General features: G+C 42.3%; 1 protein-coding gene across 1 annotated transcript in view; it reads left to right on the plus strand.

Annotated features, from left to right (window-relative positions):
* PAH (phenylalanine hydroxylase) overlaps positions 1–19073 on the plus strand; it is a gene marked incomplete at its 5' end in the record, with an annotated part of 36032 nt that extends 16959 nt beyond the window's left edge. Inside the window, 10 exons of the mRNA XM_084270872.1 lie at positions 5027–5115; positions 7303–7370; positions 10120–10316; positions 10683–10818; positions 12082–12151; positions 13766–13822; positions 14793–14888; positions 15182–15315; positions 18066–18181; positions 18800–19073. Coding sequence (XP_084126998.1) covers positions 5027–5115; positions 7303–7370; positions 10120–10316; positions 10683–10818; positions 12082–12151; positions 13766–13822; positions 14793–14888; positions 15182–15315; positions 18066–18181; positions 18800–18843 — 1007 coding nt within the window. The 3' untranslated portion in view covers positions 18844–19073. The remainder of the gene's footprint in view (positions 1–5026; positions 5116–7302; positions 7371–10119; positions 10317–10682; positions 10819–12081; positions 12152–13765; positions 13823–14792; positions 14889–15181; positions 15316–18065; positions 18182–18799) is intronic.
* Positions 19074–21957: the final 2884 nt, after the last annotated feature.

Consider the following 21957-nt stretch of genomic DNA (forward strand, 5'->3'; position numbering starts at 1 on the left):
ATACTTAAATGTCTCTTCAAATAACAGATGTGATTGTAATAGGATTTTAGACTTTAAATACTTTAGGTCTGGATCTTCCTCTTCCTTCCTAGAAACAACATGAAAAGACATTAATACCTTCTTGAGATCAATGCTGGTAATCCTTTTACCGCTTCCTTTGTGCCCTACCCATGACATTACATTTGAAGATAAAAAAGAAGAAGGCAGATACTCTTTGGAGTCAGTTCTTTCCATTCATGAGACATGGGGACAAAAGGTTGATTAGGTGATTTATGATCTTGTCAAATCAAAGATGTTCTCTTTTGGGGATTTTTTTATTTCCAGAAGAAATCTACAGAGCCTAGCAGGGCTTGTGATTACTTTAAAAATATTTTAAAGTAGTTAATAATAAACTTTATTAAATAATAAAATTGTGTATAAGCATAAGCCAGAACTGGATAGAGATACAGCTCTAAATATCAGCCAGGAAAGTCTTGTGAGTGAAATTCTGACCTCACAGAAGTCAAAACTCCCGTGGTCAGCTGCAGGATTAGGATTTTGCTGCATGTTGCTGTGTTGATCAAAGGTTTTTTGAACTAGATTATCCTATCAGCGCCGCAGAAAGGGACTTGATCCTCTTCCGTCTGAGAGGACATGTTTGTTAATTTCAGTAATACAGAAATAATGTAAAGTGTGAGCAATTTATTGCCAAGGGAAGAGAGGAAGACTGGTATTTCTTTTTGCTCCTTGCCTTGCCTTGTCTTGCCTTAGAGAAGGAGAGCAATATGCCTCCAGGGAGCAAAATCTCAGGAACAGTTTATGGAGACGTTGTCATGCTCCTCTCAGTTGGCAGGTAAAGGCTGGGAAATTTTTCTCCTAAAGGCAGTCTGAACATCCACAAGACTGATTCCTTTCATCAAGGCTCTCTGTCCTTTGTTAAGGCTTCCTTCTGCTTATGTTCATGATTTGAGCAAAAAGCCCTATTTTGCTCAGTTTCCTGCAGGAACCACACAGTCCTGTTCTTGGTACAGTGCTCTGTGGACTGTCAGAAAAAAAATTATTGTCTTGCCCCTTCTGTGTAGTTCAGCATTAAACACTTGTGTGTGTGTTGGGCAAGGTATAAATTAACGGTGCCTTTTATTTTTCATCCAAGCACTCTGTTTTTCGTGTCTTTCCTCTCAGATTCAAAATGTAATTTTGGTTTCCCATTTGCACACTAAAATAGTTACAAATACAACAGTGTAATCTGAGCTAAGAGCAAACCAGCAAGATGCTCTAAATCCAAAAGGTAGTTTCAGAGCTTCAGATGAGAAGGGCTGGCAGTCACCGGGCCAAAAGCCCTTTGTAGAGATGGAAAGATTTGTTATGAAAACACAGTGCATCTCTTCATGGCTCTTTTTGGAAACAGGCTGGGTATCTGCAGACCACTCAGAGCCCATGACTAAAAAGAATTAAATATTATTGTGTTGCAGCATTAAGGAAATGCAGACAATTTATTGCATTTCTGAGACAGGCTGGAGGCTGAGGTTCTGTAGGGGCCTTGTTTGCTAAACCCTGAGGCAGGCCAAAGCATTTGGGACCATTTAAAAAAGGGCTAAACCTGGACCTCGGACTGCTATAAATTGCATAGACCTGTCTTTGACCCTCCTCACAATCGTCCAAATGGAGGAGTTCTGCAGAAGTCCTTGCTGCCCCTGCTTTGCTGCCCCTCACATAAATGGCTTATTAGCATTCTGCTAAGTATTTGACCCCATGGTAATTTGGTCACCACTTGGGTGTCCAGCACAATCCCATAAATGCTGCTGTTTCACTTACAGACAAATCAATATTTATTACTGATCAGCCCATGTTTGCTCCTCAGGCCTTCACAGAGGCCCAGTGTTGCAACAGCTTGCCCTGGCAATTCATTAATGGCAGACAGACAGCGAGTCTGGCGAACGGGGCTGGAGGAGGATGTTGCAAACAAAATATGGGATAGATTCAGCCAGGGGGTAATTTGATTTGATCTTTTAAATAGTCTCTGGAAGGGTTGGGGACAGCCTCCTGGCACACCATGGCTAGGCAGAAGACCCAGTAGCCTTTTCAGACCCTGGTCCCTGATGTGGACTGTGTGGACTTAGTGCAGTACCTGCCCTGGGGGTGAGCTCAGCACCTTAGATTCTTGTTTCCACAAGAGCTGAGAAGGTTCAGGACTTTCCAGGACCTGACCTAACATCAGCTGTGCACTAAACATTCTCAGGATATCTCTTTCACAGCCTGCCACTTTCAGCCAGCTCTGCAAGCTTAGAGCTGCTCTCTCTTAGCTACTGCTGGTGTCTTGGAGGACCTGGGTGGTGAGCATCCTGCATCAGCCCAGGAGCCAATCTGTCACACAGTTTATAATGATCTCTACAACAAGTATTTTGGAGCTCTTGAGAATAAAATGTATTTAATGAAATTAAGTCACTATTAGATATCTTTTTTATCAGTTTTTGAAGTCGTGGTGATTTAAACCCCATCCACCTAGCCCTTTCTGATTCAGGGCAGCAAAAGCCTACAGATGTTGCTGCTGTAATCCACTGCAGCCTTCAGCTCCCACCGGTCTGCCTGCACAGCACAAAGCCTTCAGCTAACAGTGCATCCCTGAGAATAGTGGTTATTAAGTCTCACACTAACAAATCTGTTGCCGTAGGGCTGCCAGACAGCTTTTTTTTCCAGTACCTATTCCCAAAACATGTATCAGTGTGCCTAACCCCAACCTGATAGTGGGGACCCTAAGGCACAAAACAGTGAAGTGATTTCCTCACCATGACATAAATCTCAGTGGCAGAGCTTTTTAGGAGATAAACCCAATGCCTGTCTGCCTATGTAGAAAATGGGGACAGGATGGCTGGGTGTGCTCACCCTTTAAATGGTGTGAGTAGTGACTCGTCTCTGGGACACAAACAGACCTTTTTCTATTCACTCTTTCTGGCTGGTTTAAGTCAAGGGGCTGGAGGTGCCAGAAAGATGCTAACGGTAAGGTGAGAATTTCTGAAGAAACTAGAGTTAGTGGTACAGCCATCAAATAAGTAATTTAGGGAAGATCTTCCGGGGGCTGCTGCTGCCATCTAGTGACTTTTTCAGGCCTGGCTTTTAGGGCGAAGTAGAAGGGTGCACAGCTTGGAAAGGCAGGAATTAAAACCCACTTCTGCTGGCCGGGAGCAGTGCCGAGCCATCGGGCTGGGTCTCTGCAGCCCGGGCAGCCCGGGACCTTCCCTGGCTGGCAGCCACCAGCTGCCTGCTCTCCCTGGCCTGCCTGAAACAAGTCTGGGTGCTCCACAGGATGGAGCCAGGTTGGCGGTTGGACAGGAGGTCAAGGGGAACGAGGACTCTTTGTGGGGCTAAGCTGTAGCCCCCCAGAGCGTGCCTTGTATATCTGCTGTTCTTGTGCTGGCCTGTCTGTGCAGGTGTCTCGCAGAAACCCAGTGCCACAAGTGTCTTCTGCATTGTTTGGCTCAGCAGAGAACAAGGCCAAATAATCCTGGAAACAGAGTGATCCTCTTACCCTGTAGGTGGTCCATGCAGGTCTGGGATGAGCCCCATCAACGAGGCGCTGCAGGGAGCTCATACAGCAGCTGCTGGCTGGGGATCAGGTTAATTTGGCACAGAATCCAAAATCCAATGGGGAGGTGTGGCTGAGTGGCAGTGCTCCTAGCCGAGCAGAGAGATGCACAGGGAAACGAGCTGTTTTCCAAGCACTGACTGAGCAAGCAGCACCAATTCATACAAGAAAGTCACTAAATGAACTGCAACATCTTATTGACAGAGAGACTGCTCGGAGTCCTGGGCTCTGACCAGCAGACCTTTGGGTCATAGTAGCCTGAGAGTCCATGGAGCTGACTTGTAGTCAGTGTGGGAAGCATATAGGATGTGATTGCAGGGCCTGAACATGGGACACATCTTTAGACTGAGGCCTTGTGTCCTTTCCTCAGAAGAAGTATAGTAGAACTGAAAGTGGTGCAGAGATAAGTGATGAGAGTGCTTAAAGATGACCCCCAGTTTCTGTGCTTGAAATACATAAACAAGGTCTCAGCCAGGACAAAGGATGGCAGATGGATGTCTGACAGGGAGCTATAAAATCCTATGTGACCTGGAGAAGGAGAATAAAAACAAATGATGTTTATATGCAGGAAATAATTAACATCATATGAAATAAAGTATAAAATGACAAGGAATGCTTCCACTGAGGTCAATACACCTGTGCCCACCTTTCCAGGAAGGAGGTCTGTCCTGGGATGACTGCTCCACGTACCTCACAAGATTCAAAGACTCTCTCCTCAGAGTGCACTCGCCTTCTGCTTTCCCCTGTCTGAACATACTGCATCTGGAAAGCCCTGTGATTCTTCTTTGCTCTCTACCTTATGTACTTCGGTAACAGAAGGGATGCTGTGTAGTTCGTGTGGTCCCATTTCATTTCTGGTGTTCTGGCTGCTCCGTAGGAAGTGTATAAAATATGTGAATTACAAGGCAATAGACAACCAGGCCCAGAATGTTAATCGAATGCATAATTGTGTAACGACTGCAGCATGCTAGCCTGAGGTATTAGGGTGCCATTTATAATTTTATTTCAGCAACATAGCTTAAGTGAGGCCACCAAATAAGTATTAGAAAGAGATTTTCAGAGGGTCATATAATCCTGTATCCATTTCTTGCTGTTCCTTTGAAATGGATGATTCTAGTTACTGTGAAAGTAAGGATACTCTGGAAAAATTCCTACATTTTGGTAAGCTAAGAAACCAGAATAATAAACAGAAAATCATAAACATTACAAGCCAAATCTGCGCCAAGGGCTAGATATTCCTGATACTCTGTATTCTTCCAACAGTGCAAACCATCCACAAATTCAAGTCAACTTTCAGGGTTTGCTCTTGCCTCCTGCTACAGAGAAAGGCCATCGGTGCCCAGAGAATTTAGCCTCTTGTATATGTTTCTTTGTATTTAAAATGAAACCGTGGAAAGACCAGAATAAGGCCCAGTCCGAGGAATGAAGAAATATACCAATCTCTATTTCTTTTCTCTTTTGCAGTGCCATGGTTCCCAAGAAGTATCCAGGAGCTGGACAGGTTTGCCAATCAGATCCTAAGCTATGGAGCAGAATTGGATGCCGACCATCCTGTAAGAAACAGAACTTTGTTTTCTTAACATGTTTCTAGTTATTGGGACAAATGTTTCTCTCATTTGCATTTGCTCTGCTTTAAGACAGATCTAGTAGACTAAGTCTCATGTGGTTTAGGAGGAGAAAGGTACCACATTTCTAGGGTTAGAATTGTCCCAAGCACCAGGAAGAAGCAATTCACACCAAAGGTTGCTTTAATTTGAGCAAATACCAGGAGATCTTAAAAATCATAGCAGTCATCAAGGAACAGAGCTGCCACGGGGATACCTCTGGTTTTCCCAAGTGGCTCTGACATGGTGACTTCAGGCTCATTTTTTGAATCACTAGCAATAGAATCTTCAGAAGCAGCATATTGTAGCGTAGAGATAGGAAGACGGGTTTTTTCATCCTGGATCACACACGATTGAGCTTAAAGCCTTGTTATGTGGTTGTAAATCTGCACACTTCATGTATGGTGAGACAGAAGAGGAAAGAAAAAAGGCCTCTGTTTCCAAAAGTCTGTGGTTTAAATGGTAGAGTCAAAATGTATTGTCCATTGGCTTTTTCCATTATTCAGTGTTTTTCAGGTCTTCCAGATACAAGAATACTTTCTGCCTCTATTCCCTCTCCAAGCAAACAACAATTTATTTTCATTTGTCAAAACACACTGAGTTCCATGCAGTGCAACAGAAATTGCTGCTATTAGTTTAATTGAGATAGGGTGATTATAAAAAAATTACATGCAGCGCAACAAAAATTGCTGCTATTAGTTTAATTGAGATGGTGTGATTAGTCATTCACTACCTATTGCTTAATTCGAGATGTGTTATGTATCATGTACAATGATTCATGATGTTCAGTGTGGTCATATGAAAGGCAGAGTGAAAGGAGATACACTGAGTCAATGGCCCCCTTGTGTGTCATGTGGGAATAGACCAAGATTGTATTTGTAAAAGGAAACAAAACAAATAAAAAAAAATATTAAAGGAACAATTTGGCAAAACAAATAGAAAATAAATTAAAAGGAATGAAGCATCTCTGCTTCAGTTACTAGAATTAATGAGCAGTTAATGCCTTAAAAAAGAACCCAGCTGCTGGGGTAAGTAGGTATGATGGTACATAGAGTGCAGAAAAAGACACATTAAAAGACCCTGTGTTTTTAGTAAAGTGATACGAGATTTATCACAAATACCTCTGTGCCAGGTTAATCTTGGGCAGAGAATTTCTTAGGTCACTGGCTGACTCTTTTTGACTCACACTCTTAGATCTGCACTCCAGCTGTCTGTAGTACTTGGTTGCATTTCGTGGCCCCTCAGTCCAGTTGTGCCATGCAGCACTAAGTGATGCATTCATGAACTGTCCCAGTGCCCACTGAGTTGTTGCCATTTGCCCCGCAGAAGTATGTCCTAACTTGAAAGACCATTTCTTCATTTTAGGTGGTGAAGACACTCTTAGTCCTGAGGAACTTTTAGTCTAAATAGCAGGCACACTGGGATTTGAGAATGGCTATCCTAGATGAAGATTTAGAGATTATGTTTCTTATCCCTGGTTTTAGTGGTAATTAGCTGCAAAGGTCAAGCTCCAAACCACAAGGTCTATTAGACATTGTCTGTAGTAATCAAATCCCTTCAAATGGTTGGATTTGTAGTGCAAATAGTACTTTTTGGCTTGCTAAGTGCCTACTGTTCTTCTAAGAGTTGGAAAATGAGCACCTTTAAGTGTGGTTCATGCTGAAAATCTGCCTAAAAAGTCTGACTGAGTCGAAGAGTGTGTTTCTAATGTGGTTTAATTCTGCTCCTCTAGGCCAGCCCAGCTCTGCTAGGAACTGCAAAAGCTTCCTGAGAAACCAGAAGGACATGGTTATCTGAGTACCGTTAATGAGGTTTATTGCTCTTGCAGGAGCACTGGCACTATAAATGAGCATGTTTCCTTTTTTTGTAGCATGTGGAAATGAGAAAATGTAAGGACTTGGGGGGTGAGAGGTGCTGGGAGGCTGCAGATGAATGATTCCTTTGGTGGCCCCACAGGTGGGGAAGGATTGGTGCTCTGGGCAAGCAGGGAGCAGAAAAGCCAGACAGGATGAAGGCACTCACCCTTCTGCACTTCTTGGACTGCATCAACTGTGCCTGAGGGTGCTAGGTGAGAGAGAGGAAGGCTGTTCACCACCTGCACTTACACAGGGTCTGACCATTGCTGTTTCTCTTTAGGGGTTCAAAGATCCAGTGTACAGGGCCCGGAGGAAGGAATTTGCAGATATTGCCTACAACTACAAGCAGTGAGTGCTCAATGCCCACATCTCCTGCCCTCTCCTAGGGCTCTCACCCTGCGGGCAAGCCCTATTTTCCCACAAGTGTCCTCCTGCTGTTGGTTTTTCTCTGCTATGTGTTTGAGTCTTCCTGTTCATGCATTTACTCCCAAATAGCAGTAAAACAAAAGTAAATTGTTCCAGGCACATGTTCAGAAGAGAACATCGCCTCCCTTCTTTCCCCACAACACCCCTTTTCATTGGCTTTGTTGTCTAATTGAGCAGCAGACTCAGTTGCTACTACAAAGACCTGAGCATTGAATAAAACCACTCCCCATTAAAACAGGACTGGGGGAGGAGTGCCTATCATTTACATTAAAGCAGGAGCTGCATACACTATTAAAATAATTAATAACTTATGGTTCTGATGCTAATCCAGCGCCTGATACTCTACTTTTATCAGGTCTGACCCAGCTGCAATCAGCAATTTGGGCTTTCATTTCCCAAGAAAAATAAATGAATAGAGATGATAAATTCAGATAGAGCAGGCTGCTTGATTGCTTTCAGTGATCAAATCTGGAGGAGATAAAATTCTGTTCCCAGAGCCACTCACACATTTACATCAGTACTACTAGGCCTGATTCTTGCTGAGACTGGTAAAAATTGTGATTGCAAAGGATAAAATAACATATGTTGTACATTTACGGCTCTGCTCTGCACAGGATAGTCCCTGAGCCAAAGACCTAATCATCTAATCACAAAATAAGAGACCAAATTGGACTGATTGATGGAAAGTGAAAAAAGTCAGGAGTCCCATTTATAGCTGGAAAATTTGGATAAGGCTTTGTGGCCAGATGTGGATGGATCTAATCCCCTTTTCTAGGTATCCCACAGAAGATTTACCTTTCCTGCATAATGGACAGCAAATTCTGGTCTCTAGTTTTCAGGTTTCCATCAAATCCCACAAAACACTAAAACAAAAAACATGTTAACCACCCGTTCCCTCAAGGATTCAAACTTACACCATCTTCAGAAGATGAAGCCATTCTTTTCCAACATGTAACTAATTAATATTTAGTCTTTTATCCAGATTCTCAGAGACATCAGAAACAGCCTACACAGACCTGGACCTATGTTCCAAAAGCACTTTCTATGTAAAGTTCTTGGCTTCCCAGTAAGATCTTTCCATATCAGAGCAATACACAGGGTGTGAAAGCCCATGTCTGGGCTTCTGGGGTTTATGGAAAGAAGGCATGAAGGTTTTGTGACTTTGGGTGTTGATTCAGGAAGGCCCAGATGGGTTTGTGATGTCCTTGCCCTGGGTGTTACACCCGGCAGACATGCCTTTCAGGATCTACAATGGGGAGGAGAGGTCAGAGGGGTGTCTCCAGCAAATCGGGACAGAGGTGCAGAGAACTGGCCAGGAGGAAAGGGAAAACCAAAATTATCAAGCTTTCTGGGAAGCATCAGAAAAAGGCAAATGTGCTTAGCTTGCAAAGACAGCTACAAAGGTGAGGTGGGTCTGTGGTTGTTTGTCTTGTACTCTTTTTCCTGCCAACAATTTCATCCCCTTCTGTGTACCTTCTTTGGCACCTGTTTTGTTCTCTTTCCTCCTGTTCTTTGCCTCTCTCCTTTGCCATTGCTCTTCTGACAACATTTACTGGTCATTTTTATTGAATGCCTCATTTTCCTGAATTCTCTTTCCTTTGCTTTTAGTTTGCCTCTTCATTCTGCCTTCCTTTGCTTTAGACCCTGTTGTTCACTGATTATTTTTTTTTAATTGAAATTTGGAAGATCTTTAAGCCATAGTTTCCCCCTGTTGCCCTGCAAGGTGACTGAGGATTACTTAAGAGTGCTATAGGAACAATTCCCCAGCAATCCTCAATTCAATATGATGTTTAAAGCTCCATAGATCAAGGAGGGCTGATACAGACAGACAGAAAATGATGGTGCTCCAGAGGAGCTGCCCTGAGGCTCAAGTAAAAAAATAAGGGAGTGGGAGATGGTGGGGTGTCATCAAGAGTTTAACAATGGGTCTCTGGGGCTCAGAAAGCTCCAGCATTATTCCAGCAGTGATGTTAACCCTATTAAGTTACTTAAAAGCCTTTGATTTTTCAAAGCTGCTGGCTTCACCTATGGCCCTATCATTATTGCTAAGGAATTGACTATTCACAGGAGGCCAAACTACATTGCTTGTGATTGTCTAATTCCTGCTAGCTTCAACATGAGCTAAGCACATGGAGGCCTGAGGGTGGGATTTGACTCAAAATTACTCATTACAATTATAAAAAGTCAAACTGGCTGGAGTCTGCATCTGTTACAGCATGAAGCACGGATCAGAATTTCTCTGCCCCTCCAAGAAACAGAGGTTTTTGGAGCTGATGGCTTTCCTGTTGTAACCAAAACAATTAATGGAATATCTGTTAGAGCAAGAAATAAAACAGCTGGTACATATCTAGAAATGCAACTAAATTGAAGCCAACAAAGAGATAATATTTTAAAAGATCTTGTTAAGACAAATAAGCACTAATTTATTTTTACCACAATAGTGCAAGGAGCTGTCTAAAGGCCAGTATCTCAGCTGAGGTCAATAGAGTCCTTCCCAGCCTGTGCCTAAGGGCAAGTGAGGCTCCATTTTCACCTGCATGTCAGACCAAAGGCATCTTCCCTCCTGCACCACCAGTTCTGAAACAGCCCATGTAAAGCTCCTAGGTATGATGCTGGTGGCACAGGTCATTTTCTCTGTCACTCTTATGGATGGTATCCATTTTCTTTTCAGTGGCCAGCCTATTCCTCGAGTCACCTACACAGAAGAAGAAAAGAAAACATGGGGCACTGTCTTCAGAGAGCTGAAGAGTCTCTATCCAACTCATGCTTGTTATGAACACAACCACGTGTTTCCACTGCTGGAGAAATACTGTGGCTACCAGGAGGACAACATTCCCCAGCTTGAAGATATTTCAAAATTCTTGCAGAGTAAGTTTGAAGCGTATAAAAGAACCAGATCAAATTAAAGGCCTCAGCTGTCAGTGGGGGTGGTGCTTCCAGGGATGGAAATGCAGTCCCTGCTTTATCACAGGTTTCCTGTGTTTTTTGGGCATAACACTTAACCTGTGTCCTCAGTCCCTCTCTAAAACTTCCAGGGGCACGATGGTACAGATGCTCATATACTGTGAAGGGGGTACACACGTGTTAGAAAATTCCTTGCTCTCTCATATCTAAACTCTGTCTAATATAGGGAGAGCAAAGAAAATAATTAACAAACTTTTTTCTACTGTGAGGAGTCCGGATAAGGATAAATCAAGCATACTAGGTTAAGATGCCATTTTCTTCCCCTTGCAGCCTGCACTGGGTTTCGCCTGCGTCCTGTTGCAGGTTTGCTTTCCTCCCGTGATTTCCTGGCCGGGCTGGCGTTCCGAGTGTTTCACTCTACGCAGTATATTCGCCACGCGTCCAAACCCATGTACACACCAGAGCCGTAAGTACTCAGGAACAGAAAGCACGTAAAGTTGCAGCAGACTGCCCAGGGTCAGCCCAGCTGATAATAAACATGTGGGGCACTGGGGCATTCCTGGGAACACAGCTAATGGAAAGTGGCCAAGCAACTACTCTCTTCTGAGAACATTTTCAGGTGGTTTCTAGTGTTTTTAACAATCTGTGAGTTCTTATGTGATTGATCAGACAGACTTGCTATTGAAGGCATGATTGTGTGGTGGCTGGGAGGTGAGAGAGTAGTGTACAGAGGCATTTAGCTTAGCTATTATCACCTAAAGAGTGATGTGAGTGCAGGAATGACTCAACATGTTGCCAACAGCCTTCTGTCAGAAAGGAAGCCCAGATCATCGATCCTTTCTCTTTTTCAGTTTTATATTGTAGTGTTTCTCTCTGTCCCTGTCCATTGTCCTTTTCCACTTGCCATTTTCAAAACAATTTTCTTCCTCTACTTCATATTGTTCCAATTCTTTCTCATCTCCCATACCATTTTTTTGTATCCTACTTCAGACAATCTCCTTATCCACTCAATTTTTCTATCCCCGTTCTGATTTTCCTCTCTGCTTCTCCTCACCCCATTCTCATTGTGCACAAAGTCAGGATGAAATATCTTCCATAGATCTTGCCCTCCTGCAAGCATCTTATCCATCTCCCCTTTCAATCTCACCAAACAACTTCTCTGTCTTGGAAAAATCTAGCAGTTCCTCAATGAGTTTTTCCCCTAAACGTTCCTGTCCACCTTCAAACTTCAACTTCTGATGAAAATAGTCCTACCTGAGGAGGAATAAGCTTCTACCTCTCAGTGGGAGGCTGTAGGCCTAAACACGGTCTAGAGCTGAGCTCTTGAGGTACATATTGACACTAGGGTAACCTGAGCTTAATCTAAAAAGGTTTCTTGTCCTTGAGACTGAAAAGTCCATATTCCCTTTGTGGGGTGATTTCTTTCTGAGGTTTCCTGAATTGGTTGGGCCGTTGAATACATGGGTTTCTTTCATAAGGAAAAAAAAATCAAGTCTGAGGTATGTATGATGAAAAAATTACTGAAAACCCTGGAGTGTGCAAGCCTTTCCATCACAAGAATAATTTTAGAGCAAAGTGTTTTCCCATGAATTCTGAGCATTATTAACTGGTAGGAGCAAATACACAGCACTCCTGACTATCTCTACTATGTGCTGACTTGAGGGCATTCATCCAGAATTGATGGATTTTTCCTAAATAAACATTAGTAAGATGTCATGTTTTCCTGCAGTGATATTTGCCATGAGCTGCTAGGACATGTGCCTCTTTTTGCTGATCCCAGTTTTGCTCAGTTTTCCCAGGTAAGTTGCTCAGTGGTTTTACTATTTTTATAAACAATCACATCAGATACTAGGTAACTCAGAGGATGAAGCAAGAGCTATGAGGGGTGGGGCATTTATTAATATTTTAAGAGCTGACAAGGCTGATTTGTTTATTGCTTGAAATCTTGACACAAATCTTTTAGGTGAACTCATCCATGCAAACTCCAAATGTCTGTCTTGTGTTGAGTTGTTTTTTTACAGGAAAAACCTTTGTGAAGCCATAATCTAAAACCTTTTTGTAGATGTTGATCTTTCGAGCAAAGTTAAATAGCTTATGAGTCACATGAATTATTGACCCACACTGCAGTCCAAATGTTAGGGAAAGTGAAGACCTTTTTGTTTGTTTTCTATTGAAGACACAGAGGAGGCTGAGTAAAGTGGGGAACTGTCCCAGCTGCCAGCATGGCAGAAGGCTGGAGAGGATCTTTCTATTTGGTAGTGTTAATTTCTCTGGAAAAGAATCCAAATCTTGATGAAGGAGTAAATTTTTGGCTGCATCTTAACAGAAAACTTGAAAAGGCAGAGAGGCAGAGTACGACAGAGGGAAAAGAAGGGGAAGGAGAGAAAGAGAAAGGCAAGAAAAAAAAGACAAAAAAGGCTGAAAAGAAGGATGAAAAGGAGGATGGAGGATAGGGAGGGAGGAAGGGAGGGAGGGAGGAAGAGAAGGGGGAAGGGAGGAAAGGATGGAAGGAAGGAAGGAAGGAAGGAAGGAAGGAAGGAAGGAAGGAAGGAAGGAAGGAAGGAAGGAAGGAAGGAAGGAAGGAAGGAAGGAAGGAAGGAAGGAAGGAAGGAAGGAGGGAAGGAAAATGGATTTGATGTAACATTCTGCTCACATGGCAAAAGTCAACTTGATGGATTTTGTAAGCACTCAGTATTGCCCGCAGGCTCTGCCCTTCCCCAGAACTGAGGTTTCCCTCAAGATAAGCCCTACAGCACCTTGGTTTATTAGGATTTGACATGGTGATTTTTGCTCTGATGCTTTTGGGGTGTGGGTGGCTCTGATTTTGCACTGTGCAGTCCTCACTAGAGCAAACTAGTATCTGGTTATTTACAGTCCTGTGTGGCTGTATTCTGAATCCAGTTACTGTATTCCTCATGGGAAAATCTCTGTTAGCTAAGGTATGAATAAACTCTTTCAAATTGTTCCCTGTCATTCAGAAAAAAACCCCAAACACCTCATTCAAGGCTCCAGGAAAACTCCCGTAATCAGGGCCCATCAAAACAAAGAGAAATATCCAAGGTGTGTGGGTGTGACTGATTTACCTCCTTTGCACCATATTATTCTCTGGGGTGTGCATTGTGGACTTCATCAAAAGCCTGTCAAAGCAGTAGGAGAATTTTATTTGAACTCCGTGGGATCCGTAGCAGGCACAAAGGATCATGCCTTGTAAATGACATTTGGACAGGACCCTTTGTTCATTTCTGGATAGATTTCTGGTTTAAAATCGATGTTGCACGATAGGAACATGTCCTGTAAACATTTGTGTGTGGTAGTAAGTGATGGTAACATTTAAAATGTGAGAAATTACATAAGACAAGACAGGAAGAATGTTCACAATAAACAGCTTGAAGAATAATGGTTTATTGTTACAGGAAATTGGACTGGCATCTCTGGGAGCTCCAGATGATTTCATCGAGAAACTTGCTACGGTAATTCAATAAATGAGGGCTCAGTTTTCCAAAGCACCCTGTGTTGTCTTAATTCTGCAGCCACTGAAGTCACTGATAGAACTCCCATAGAGTTGAATGGGAACAGAGTGAAGTCCATGATTGGAAAACCCCACCCTGAAACAGTTGCATTAAAGGAAAATAACTCTGGGACCCCTTATTCAAAGTGGCAATTGTGATTAAACACAGAAACCCGGACAAGTTTTCCTCCAGCACAAATATTGGGCAAGAAGAGGCCACATACCCCCAGGAGATTTCAGGAGGAAGCTTCAGTAATTCTACCAATGAATGTCCCTTCTCTTCCACCCTGCTAGGCAGATAATGTCTTCTGCAGTCAGTGTGCTTCACCTGAATCATATTCTGAAACTACTGAGATCCAGAATTGCAAGAAGATGCCTGTGAGATTAGTGTCCCCAGTGCCAACTAACCTGGGCAAAGAATTGCATCATCCTTGCTGTTTCAGATAAATAAAATAGTTCTTCAAAGCCAGAGCAGGTATCCTTTCAAAATGATAGGCCAAGAAGTTAAGATAGTCAACACACCATCTTCCTTCAATATTGCACTAACAGCCCATTCCCTCTCCTGCTGATGCAGCTAGATATACTCTGTGTGAAACAGGACACATCTGTCAACCAAGGTTCAAACTTCAACTGGGTTGCTATAGTTCCATTGTCTCCCCTCTGCTAAAAAATGTAAGCTCAGTAAAACACAACTGTGCTTGTCAGGGAACTGAATTGATTTGCAGGCACATTAAGTCTAACACTGTGATCCTTCTAGGTGAAGAATTTCAGTCTGTGGGGATATTTATTGTATTTATACAGTTGATATTTGAAACATTGCAACTTTTAAAATAGGAATTTAACCTTGTAAACTCCAAATGTATTCAAATTTATCATGTGCTCCTGTTATTTTTGATCAAGGAATCATATTTTCTGTCTAATTTTCTTGCTAGGTTTATTGGTTTACGGTGGAGTTTGGACTATGTAAGGAAGGCGATTCACTCAAGGCATATGGTGCAGGGCTGCTGTCTTCATTTGGGGAGCTGCAGGTGTGTTCTATAAAACAGCATTTCAAAGATGTTTATAATTAATCAAATTTCTAGATGTCTTCATATGTTGTGCATATAAGCAGCATTAAATGTCATGCTTCTAATGTGTCAATGTATGCATACACAGGGGACACATACCTCCTTCTTGCCTAGTAAGTGACATTATCACGGTATTGCACTGGAGCAGTTTTTTCCTCTTGGAAACGGGGTGACATTCAGTAACTCTATCTTTCTTTCACAACAAATTCAAGCACTTTTTAACTGAAAAAGATTTATTATCCTTTTGCTCATAGTATAGTTTATCAGGCAAGCCGGAGATTCAGCCACTTGTCCTGGAGAAGACTGCTGTGCAGAAGTACCCAGTTACTGAGTTCCAGCCTATCTACTATGTTGCTGAAAGTTTTAAAGATGCAAAAGAAAAGCTAAGGTAACCCAGTCATTCCATATAATGAAATGTCCACTGCAAATATGATGGATCCCATTGCCATCACAAGTCTTGAATTGGCAGTAATGTTTTGAGAGGAATTAGAAAACATTGAGCAATGGTTTAAGAGACAAAGCCATTGATACAGTCAAAATCATGTTATGGTCAGTAAGGGGAACATACCTTATACATTCTTTCCTTTCTGTCTTAAGTCAACAGTCTGGTAGTGGGGTGGAGTTGTCAAGTAATCAGCATCTTGAGGTCTTCAGAGCAAGGGCAGATCTGTGATGTTAATTAATGGAACTTCTTCCTTGCTTTCTAGAGGAGGTGGATGGTGTTGATACTTCCTTTTTTCCTCCTCAGCCCAAGGTTTCCTCAGGGGCATTTTTATGTTTCCTAACATCTTTCTCCTTCTGTATTGGTCTGCAAATCAATGTTACTTCTGATTTAACAATTTATGTTAAAAATGGTTTTCTTTTTCCATTTTGTTTCATCTAAAGCTGTTTCTTTTTCCTCAGCTCCTAAGTTTGCTTTATGATGAATAACTGACCAGTGGAGAGTTGTTGATAGCCTGGGGACAACCAACATCATCCTGTGCCTGCACCTTTAGGGCCTCTGTTATCAGCCCACACTCCTTTACATGGCATCACTACTTTAGGGTCAGACTTAGTTCACTCTATGCAGCTATTCCTGCCTATGTAAAATTATTAACGATAGGCATTATAGCACACAGTTACTGAGAATTAAGGAAAACTAAACCAAATTAGTTAATAGCTGCATGGTCATTAGACAACTGCTATTACAGCTACACAAGACTGCAAGCAAGCCTAATAAACCCACTCCTGAGGCCTGTGTGGTTAGCTTAATACAGAGCATCCAGCTTGTTACCAGCAGTGTGTTTACAACACTACAGCGCTACACAGTAAATCTTTCAGTCATCTGTGACTGAAAAACAGATTCAGTTTTGAGTTCCACAAAAACTTTGAAAAAATGGTCCAGGTTCAGTTCTTGTTCGTGAAACAGGATTGGCTCAGACTGTGTTTGGGGTTCAGCTTAGTTTTCACCTCACAGTAATATTTCTATTTCTGTGTAATGCCTCCTGCCACCATGTTTCTGAATGCTAGCCAAACCACTGGGGGTTAGCCTAGGTTCATGCTTAACAAATTTTTCACTTGGAAATGCCACACAGGGACTTGTCCCAGACCTGCAGTCTCTGCTCTCTCTCTGTCTCCCATCCACAGATAAACACATACCAAGACCTAAGATATTCTGCTGCCCCAGGCTCCCCAGCTCCAAAGTCTTCCTAACTACCTCCCCTTCTTCTTCCTCAATTGTCACAAGCCTGCAGCATCACCTTCTGCCTTGTTCTCTAGGGCAATGCCTGAGAAAGATTGCCTTCTCTTCTGGTTTGTGCTATTAATATACTGCATGTAGTTTCTATCTCCTCTGTATACTTCTTTAACCAAGAAGCAAGTTCCTTGAGAAAATGGAAGATACTGTCTCACACTATAAAAATGATCTTGGAGCTTCTTTTAATTATATCAGGGACCAAATTGGAAAACTGGTTAAATTGGAATAAATGTCTGGGGGTTCATCCAGTGCCTGCATTCGTGGCTCGTACCTGGACATGTGTGTTTGTGTGCAATGGAAAACCTCCCTGAAAAAGCTGACCTAAAATATTTAGGCTGATTTAAAATATTTCAGTTTAAGGTATCCATCTTCTAATTAGGACATCTCCTCCAGCTGAGACTTAGGAAGACTGTCTTCTAATGTGGATTTCTCCTATAAGAAAAACTGGACTGATGCCACTATGGGCTTTCATCCTAGCCAATATAATTTTTTTTCCCACTGTCACACCTGGTGGTCTGCTCAAACTGAATTCTTTAAGGCAATGTCCTTAGCTGATAATAATTAGGACCAAGTGAAGAATCAATGTGGAGTTGGTGTCCAGCATCTTCCACTGTTATGGGCATATGGGATTTACCACGCTGTGTCACACAGTCTGTATAGTGGAGCTCTATGATCGACTCCTGCGTGCTTTCTTTCCTTTTTCAGCAATAACTTCAGTAATCCAAAGCAGATATATAAGCCAGTATCCTGCTGGGGTCTACAAGGAATCTGAAACAATAGCTCTGACCATCTCATCCCATTCAGAGTCCTCCTTTCCACAGCCCTGTGGTTATGCAAATTAATGTTTTCCCCAGACACAAAAATCTTAATGTTTCTGCCATGGATTTAACTATTTTACAGAAGGGAAAGCTCCAAATAAGGGGTTGCAAGAATGCTGCTTCTCTCCATTGATTATCTCCTATCTTTTCAATGACCTTGAAGCTGCTAGCAACCATGCCAGAAGTTACTCTGCTTGCTGCTTGGTATGCCAGGATGGCATAGGTACTTGACCTTACTTTCCCAGAAATTGCAGACTTGGATCAGGTTTCCTATATTTTACATTACTGAAAGGAAAATGAGGTTTTCAAGTTTGGCAAATCCCAATAGCTGCATAGTTGGCCTATACCAGGAGCAGTGTTGCCATGCCAATAGCATAATTAGTCCTGTTTGGAAAAAACCAAAGGTGGTAAGGACAAATGCATATTCAAGCATGTTAGAGAATGCTGATCACTCAGCAGGAATTTCAGTTATTTCCTCTCACAGATTTTCTTATTCCCCTCACCAAATGCACACACCAGAAAAAAATGAGTTTCTGAAAGAAGGAGTTTTTCAAGTTTGTATGCATTTCTGTCTTTTTCCCTCAGGAAATTTGCTCAAACGATCCCTCGTCCTTTCTCTGTTCGGTACAATCCCTACACCCAGAGGATTGAAGTCTTGGACAATGCAAAACAGCTGAAGAACTTAGCTGACACCATCAATAGTAAGGAGCTACAGATTTTTTGCCTTGGATTTCTCAAAAGTTGGATCAGAAATAGCAACCACAAAGCAGATTTCGTCTGGTTGCATTTAATGCTCTGAGCCTGACCAAGTTCAAGCAGCCCACATATCCTTTCTGGTGAAAAAATTGCTTCCTAATTCTAGCCAAGCTTCAAAATAGTATTTCCACTTGACTGTAGCTTGTTACATCTGAAATAATCTGGTTGTAGTGGAGGTGCTAGGGAAGTTCAGAGGGTATTGTAATGGATTCTGATGTGTGGCTGTAGCTGTTTTCAGAAAGAAAATAAAAGAAAAGTTTGCTTTTAATCACATTTCCTTTTGCCATCTTAGCCTTTTTTTTTCTGATATGTTTCCCCCCTAACATTGACTAGCCTGCTAAAAGGCAGCATTCCTGATCCTGTGAGCCATCCTGGTATGGCTGGTGAAGGCCACGGGCTGACCCCAAGAAACTCACTCTATAAGATACTAATAACTTTGTCCAATCCAGTACTTCTTTGTTCACTTTATTCTTTCAGAGAATGGATAGAAAGGGTAAACATATACAGCAGTTCTAGAAATGGGCTATCTGTAGGATTAACTGCTTTGATTCTTTCCTTTCCAGGTGAGATGGGAATCCTTTGCAACGCCCTCCAGAAGATAAAATGAAGATTTGCTAGAACTTGTTAATCAGTGGCTACTGACTAGAAGCTGACATGTGCAAATACCAGTTTTCATCTAGCCTCAGTTTATTATCTTCTTTTGTTTTGCATGAATGCTTATGTTATATATCTTAATTGCTATAGATTAGCAGAGGAAGAGACATATACAGGAGACCTTTGAGTCTTTTGGCCTTCAGACATTAACCCATTTTTTTCTCACCAATGCAAAAATCACTTTAGTCCTGAGAATCTAAGGAAGGCCTCCATATTATGGGTCCCTTCCAATTCAGGATATTCTATGGTTCTATAATTCTGTATCTCTTGTGCCAAAGGTTAGCAGAAGGAGATCTCCACCATGCAGAGCTACAGTCTGCTGCAGTTGAAAGGTTGCATTACCACTGTGGGCCCAGGCTAATGTTAGCAATGGCTAATGGAGCAATGGCTAATCCACCTTGGGGTTTTTTCAGTCATTCTCCCCTTAGCCCCCCCATATTTGTGCAAGGTTCCCATGGACTCCCAAATTCCACACCTTTCGAGGGGTAAACATATACTGCTTGGCCCCTGTACCTCTGCTTTTAAACACAAGAACCTCCATCCAGGGGTTTTTTTCCTAAAGATGACATGTGATGTTGCCATTGATCCAAAGCACAGATGCTATCAGAAAAGACAGCAAGTATGCTGCAGCCTCATTAACAAAGATTTATCACTGAGTGTAAATATAATGTATTTGCACAAACACAGTCCCAGAAAGGTTTCTGAAAGTCAAGAAGGCTGCATGCTGTGATGCTGCACTAGTTTGCAGAGCCGAGTCCCTAAGCAAGGCACTGAGACTGCCTATCCAGGGCATGGAGTCTGTGCTCCAGTGGAGTACCCACAAAAAAGCCCCTTCAGAGGAGAGTTCCTTACAGGCAAGACTGTGTGGCTTTTTGCAGTAGGATGTGTGGTCAGTTTGTCAATATGTTGTGCAAGGAAGAAAACATGCAGATGTTTTAACAAGGCATGAAGGCCTTATCAGTCCAGTCTGAGAGCTGTTAGCTGTAATGTTGCGTGACATCATGGATTCGTAGCTGATTCAGAAGCAGCCATTTTACAGAAAGGTGAGATAGACTTCCCTTAACAGAAATAATCAGCTACTCACTGTGGGATGCTTATGTGTGAAGGGTACCTTGTGTTGTGCACGTCCTTCTCTGAGAGTGTTTTATTCAGGACTGCTACAATGTGTCTCCTAACTTTCTGGACTCACAGTCCACAGGGTGTATACCAACACCTTGGAAATGGAGGAGAACTGGTTGTTACAATGTAGATGAGGACATCAGAGCCTTCTTACTGGCTGTGTCTGTGGCTAGAGTCCCCACCAAAGCTGGGAAATACTTGGGTCAGCTGTGTCCAAGTGCCTTCAAAGCCAAACATGGTATTTTTCAAGGCAGCTCCTAAGTCATTATGCTTTTGGGTATCTCCTTCCTTCCCCCAGTGGAGTTTTAATCTCCCTTTTTTGGTTCAAGCAGTTCTATTCTTGCAGAAGTGTAGCTTGACTGAGACAGCTAATGGAAGCAAGTGTGAATCCAGCGTAACTCAACGGCTGAGCCATGGACAGAGAAGACTCTTATTCAATAACTTCTGCTCAAAGCATCTATCTACATGCCCTCCTGGACTGGTCCAGATTGTATAATGCTTCACTGTAGCTTCCTGGATGAAGAAGGAAGGAGATCAGCATTTGTACATTGGAACAAAATGGAGCAAAGCAAAGCAGAACAGTACTTCCAACTCAAAACAATTCTGCATCATGATGCTAACATGAAACAGCAGTGACATTTCCATTAGAAGATCCAAAGATGATTTGAAAATCCACAAGTCTCTTACCTACTATTGTACTCCTGTATTTGTAGCTTGAAAATCAATGGAGATTTAATGTAACCATGATCCTTTAGGTAGATAGAAAGTACAGCTGTTTCCATTATATTTATGTTAGGTAATAACATTAATCTAATCATACCAGCTGGAACCCCTTTCAATAGACATACACTTATGCAAAATGGTATAATTTTGGTGCTTTGAAGTATGCTTTTTTATCTCTGTATCTTTTTTCTTCCTTTTTTTTTTTTTTTTTTTTTTTTTTTTTTTTTTTTCTTCTCATGACAATGTCTGTGTAGACCTTTCAGTCCTGCTTGGCATGTATTTTCAGTGTGAAAGTAGCCCATACTTTTCTCTCCTAATATAATAGGATCCATAAAGTAACTGTGTACCACAAAGACACAATTTCATCTCAAGAGTGAAATACTTCAAACTAATCTTCAGTCAGATTTCCAAGCTCATCTGTTTCTGGCTGTTGTTATTAAAGACAGCAGCAGTAACTTTATAATGATATTGACAACCCAGGGTTCACAGTTGTTTTTTATGTGCAAATGGAATGGATAAAGAGAACTGATGCCACACATCTGATTCTGTGTCCCTTAATGCAGATTTATATGAACAAGAACTCCAGCCAAAGCAGCATAACATAGCTGTTCAGCAAAACTGAGGTGAGAAGATGAGCTAGAAAGATAGCCTGTTGGAAAAGGACTTGGGGGTGTTGGTTGACTGCCAAGTGAATATGGGCCAGTTGTGTGCCCAGGTGGCCAAGAATGCTAATGGCATCTTGGCTTGTGTCAGAAACAGCGGGGCCAGCAGGTCAAGGGAAGAGATTATGCTCCTGTACTCAGCATTGATGAGGCTGCATCTCAAGTACTGTGTTTAGTTTGGGGTCCTCACTACAAGAAAGACATTGAGGTTCTGGAGCATGTCTAGAGGAGGGCAACCAGGCTGGTGAAGGGTCTGTAGAGCAAATTGTATAAGGAGTGGCTGAGGGAACTGGGGTTGTTTAGCCTGGGGAAGAGAAGAGACCTTATCACTGCCTACAACTACCTGAAAGGAAGTTTTAGAGTGGTGGGTGTTGGTCTCTTCACCCAGATGACAGGTGATAGGATGAGAGGGAATGAATCCAAGGTGTGCCAGGGCAGGTTCAGATTAGACATTAGGAAAAAAATTTCACTGAAAGGGTTATCAGGAACTGGATCAGGCTGCCCAGGGAGGAAGGTGACAGAGTCACTGAACCTGGATGTATTTAAAAGATGGGAAGATTAGG

Source organism: Gallinula chloropus (genome assembly GCF_964237585.1).
Source record: "Gallinula chloropus genome assembly, chromosome: 1".
NCBI lineage: Eukaryota > Metazoa > Chordata > Aves > Gruiformes > Rallidae > Gallinula > Gallinula chloropus.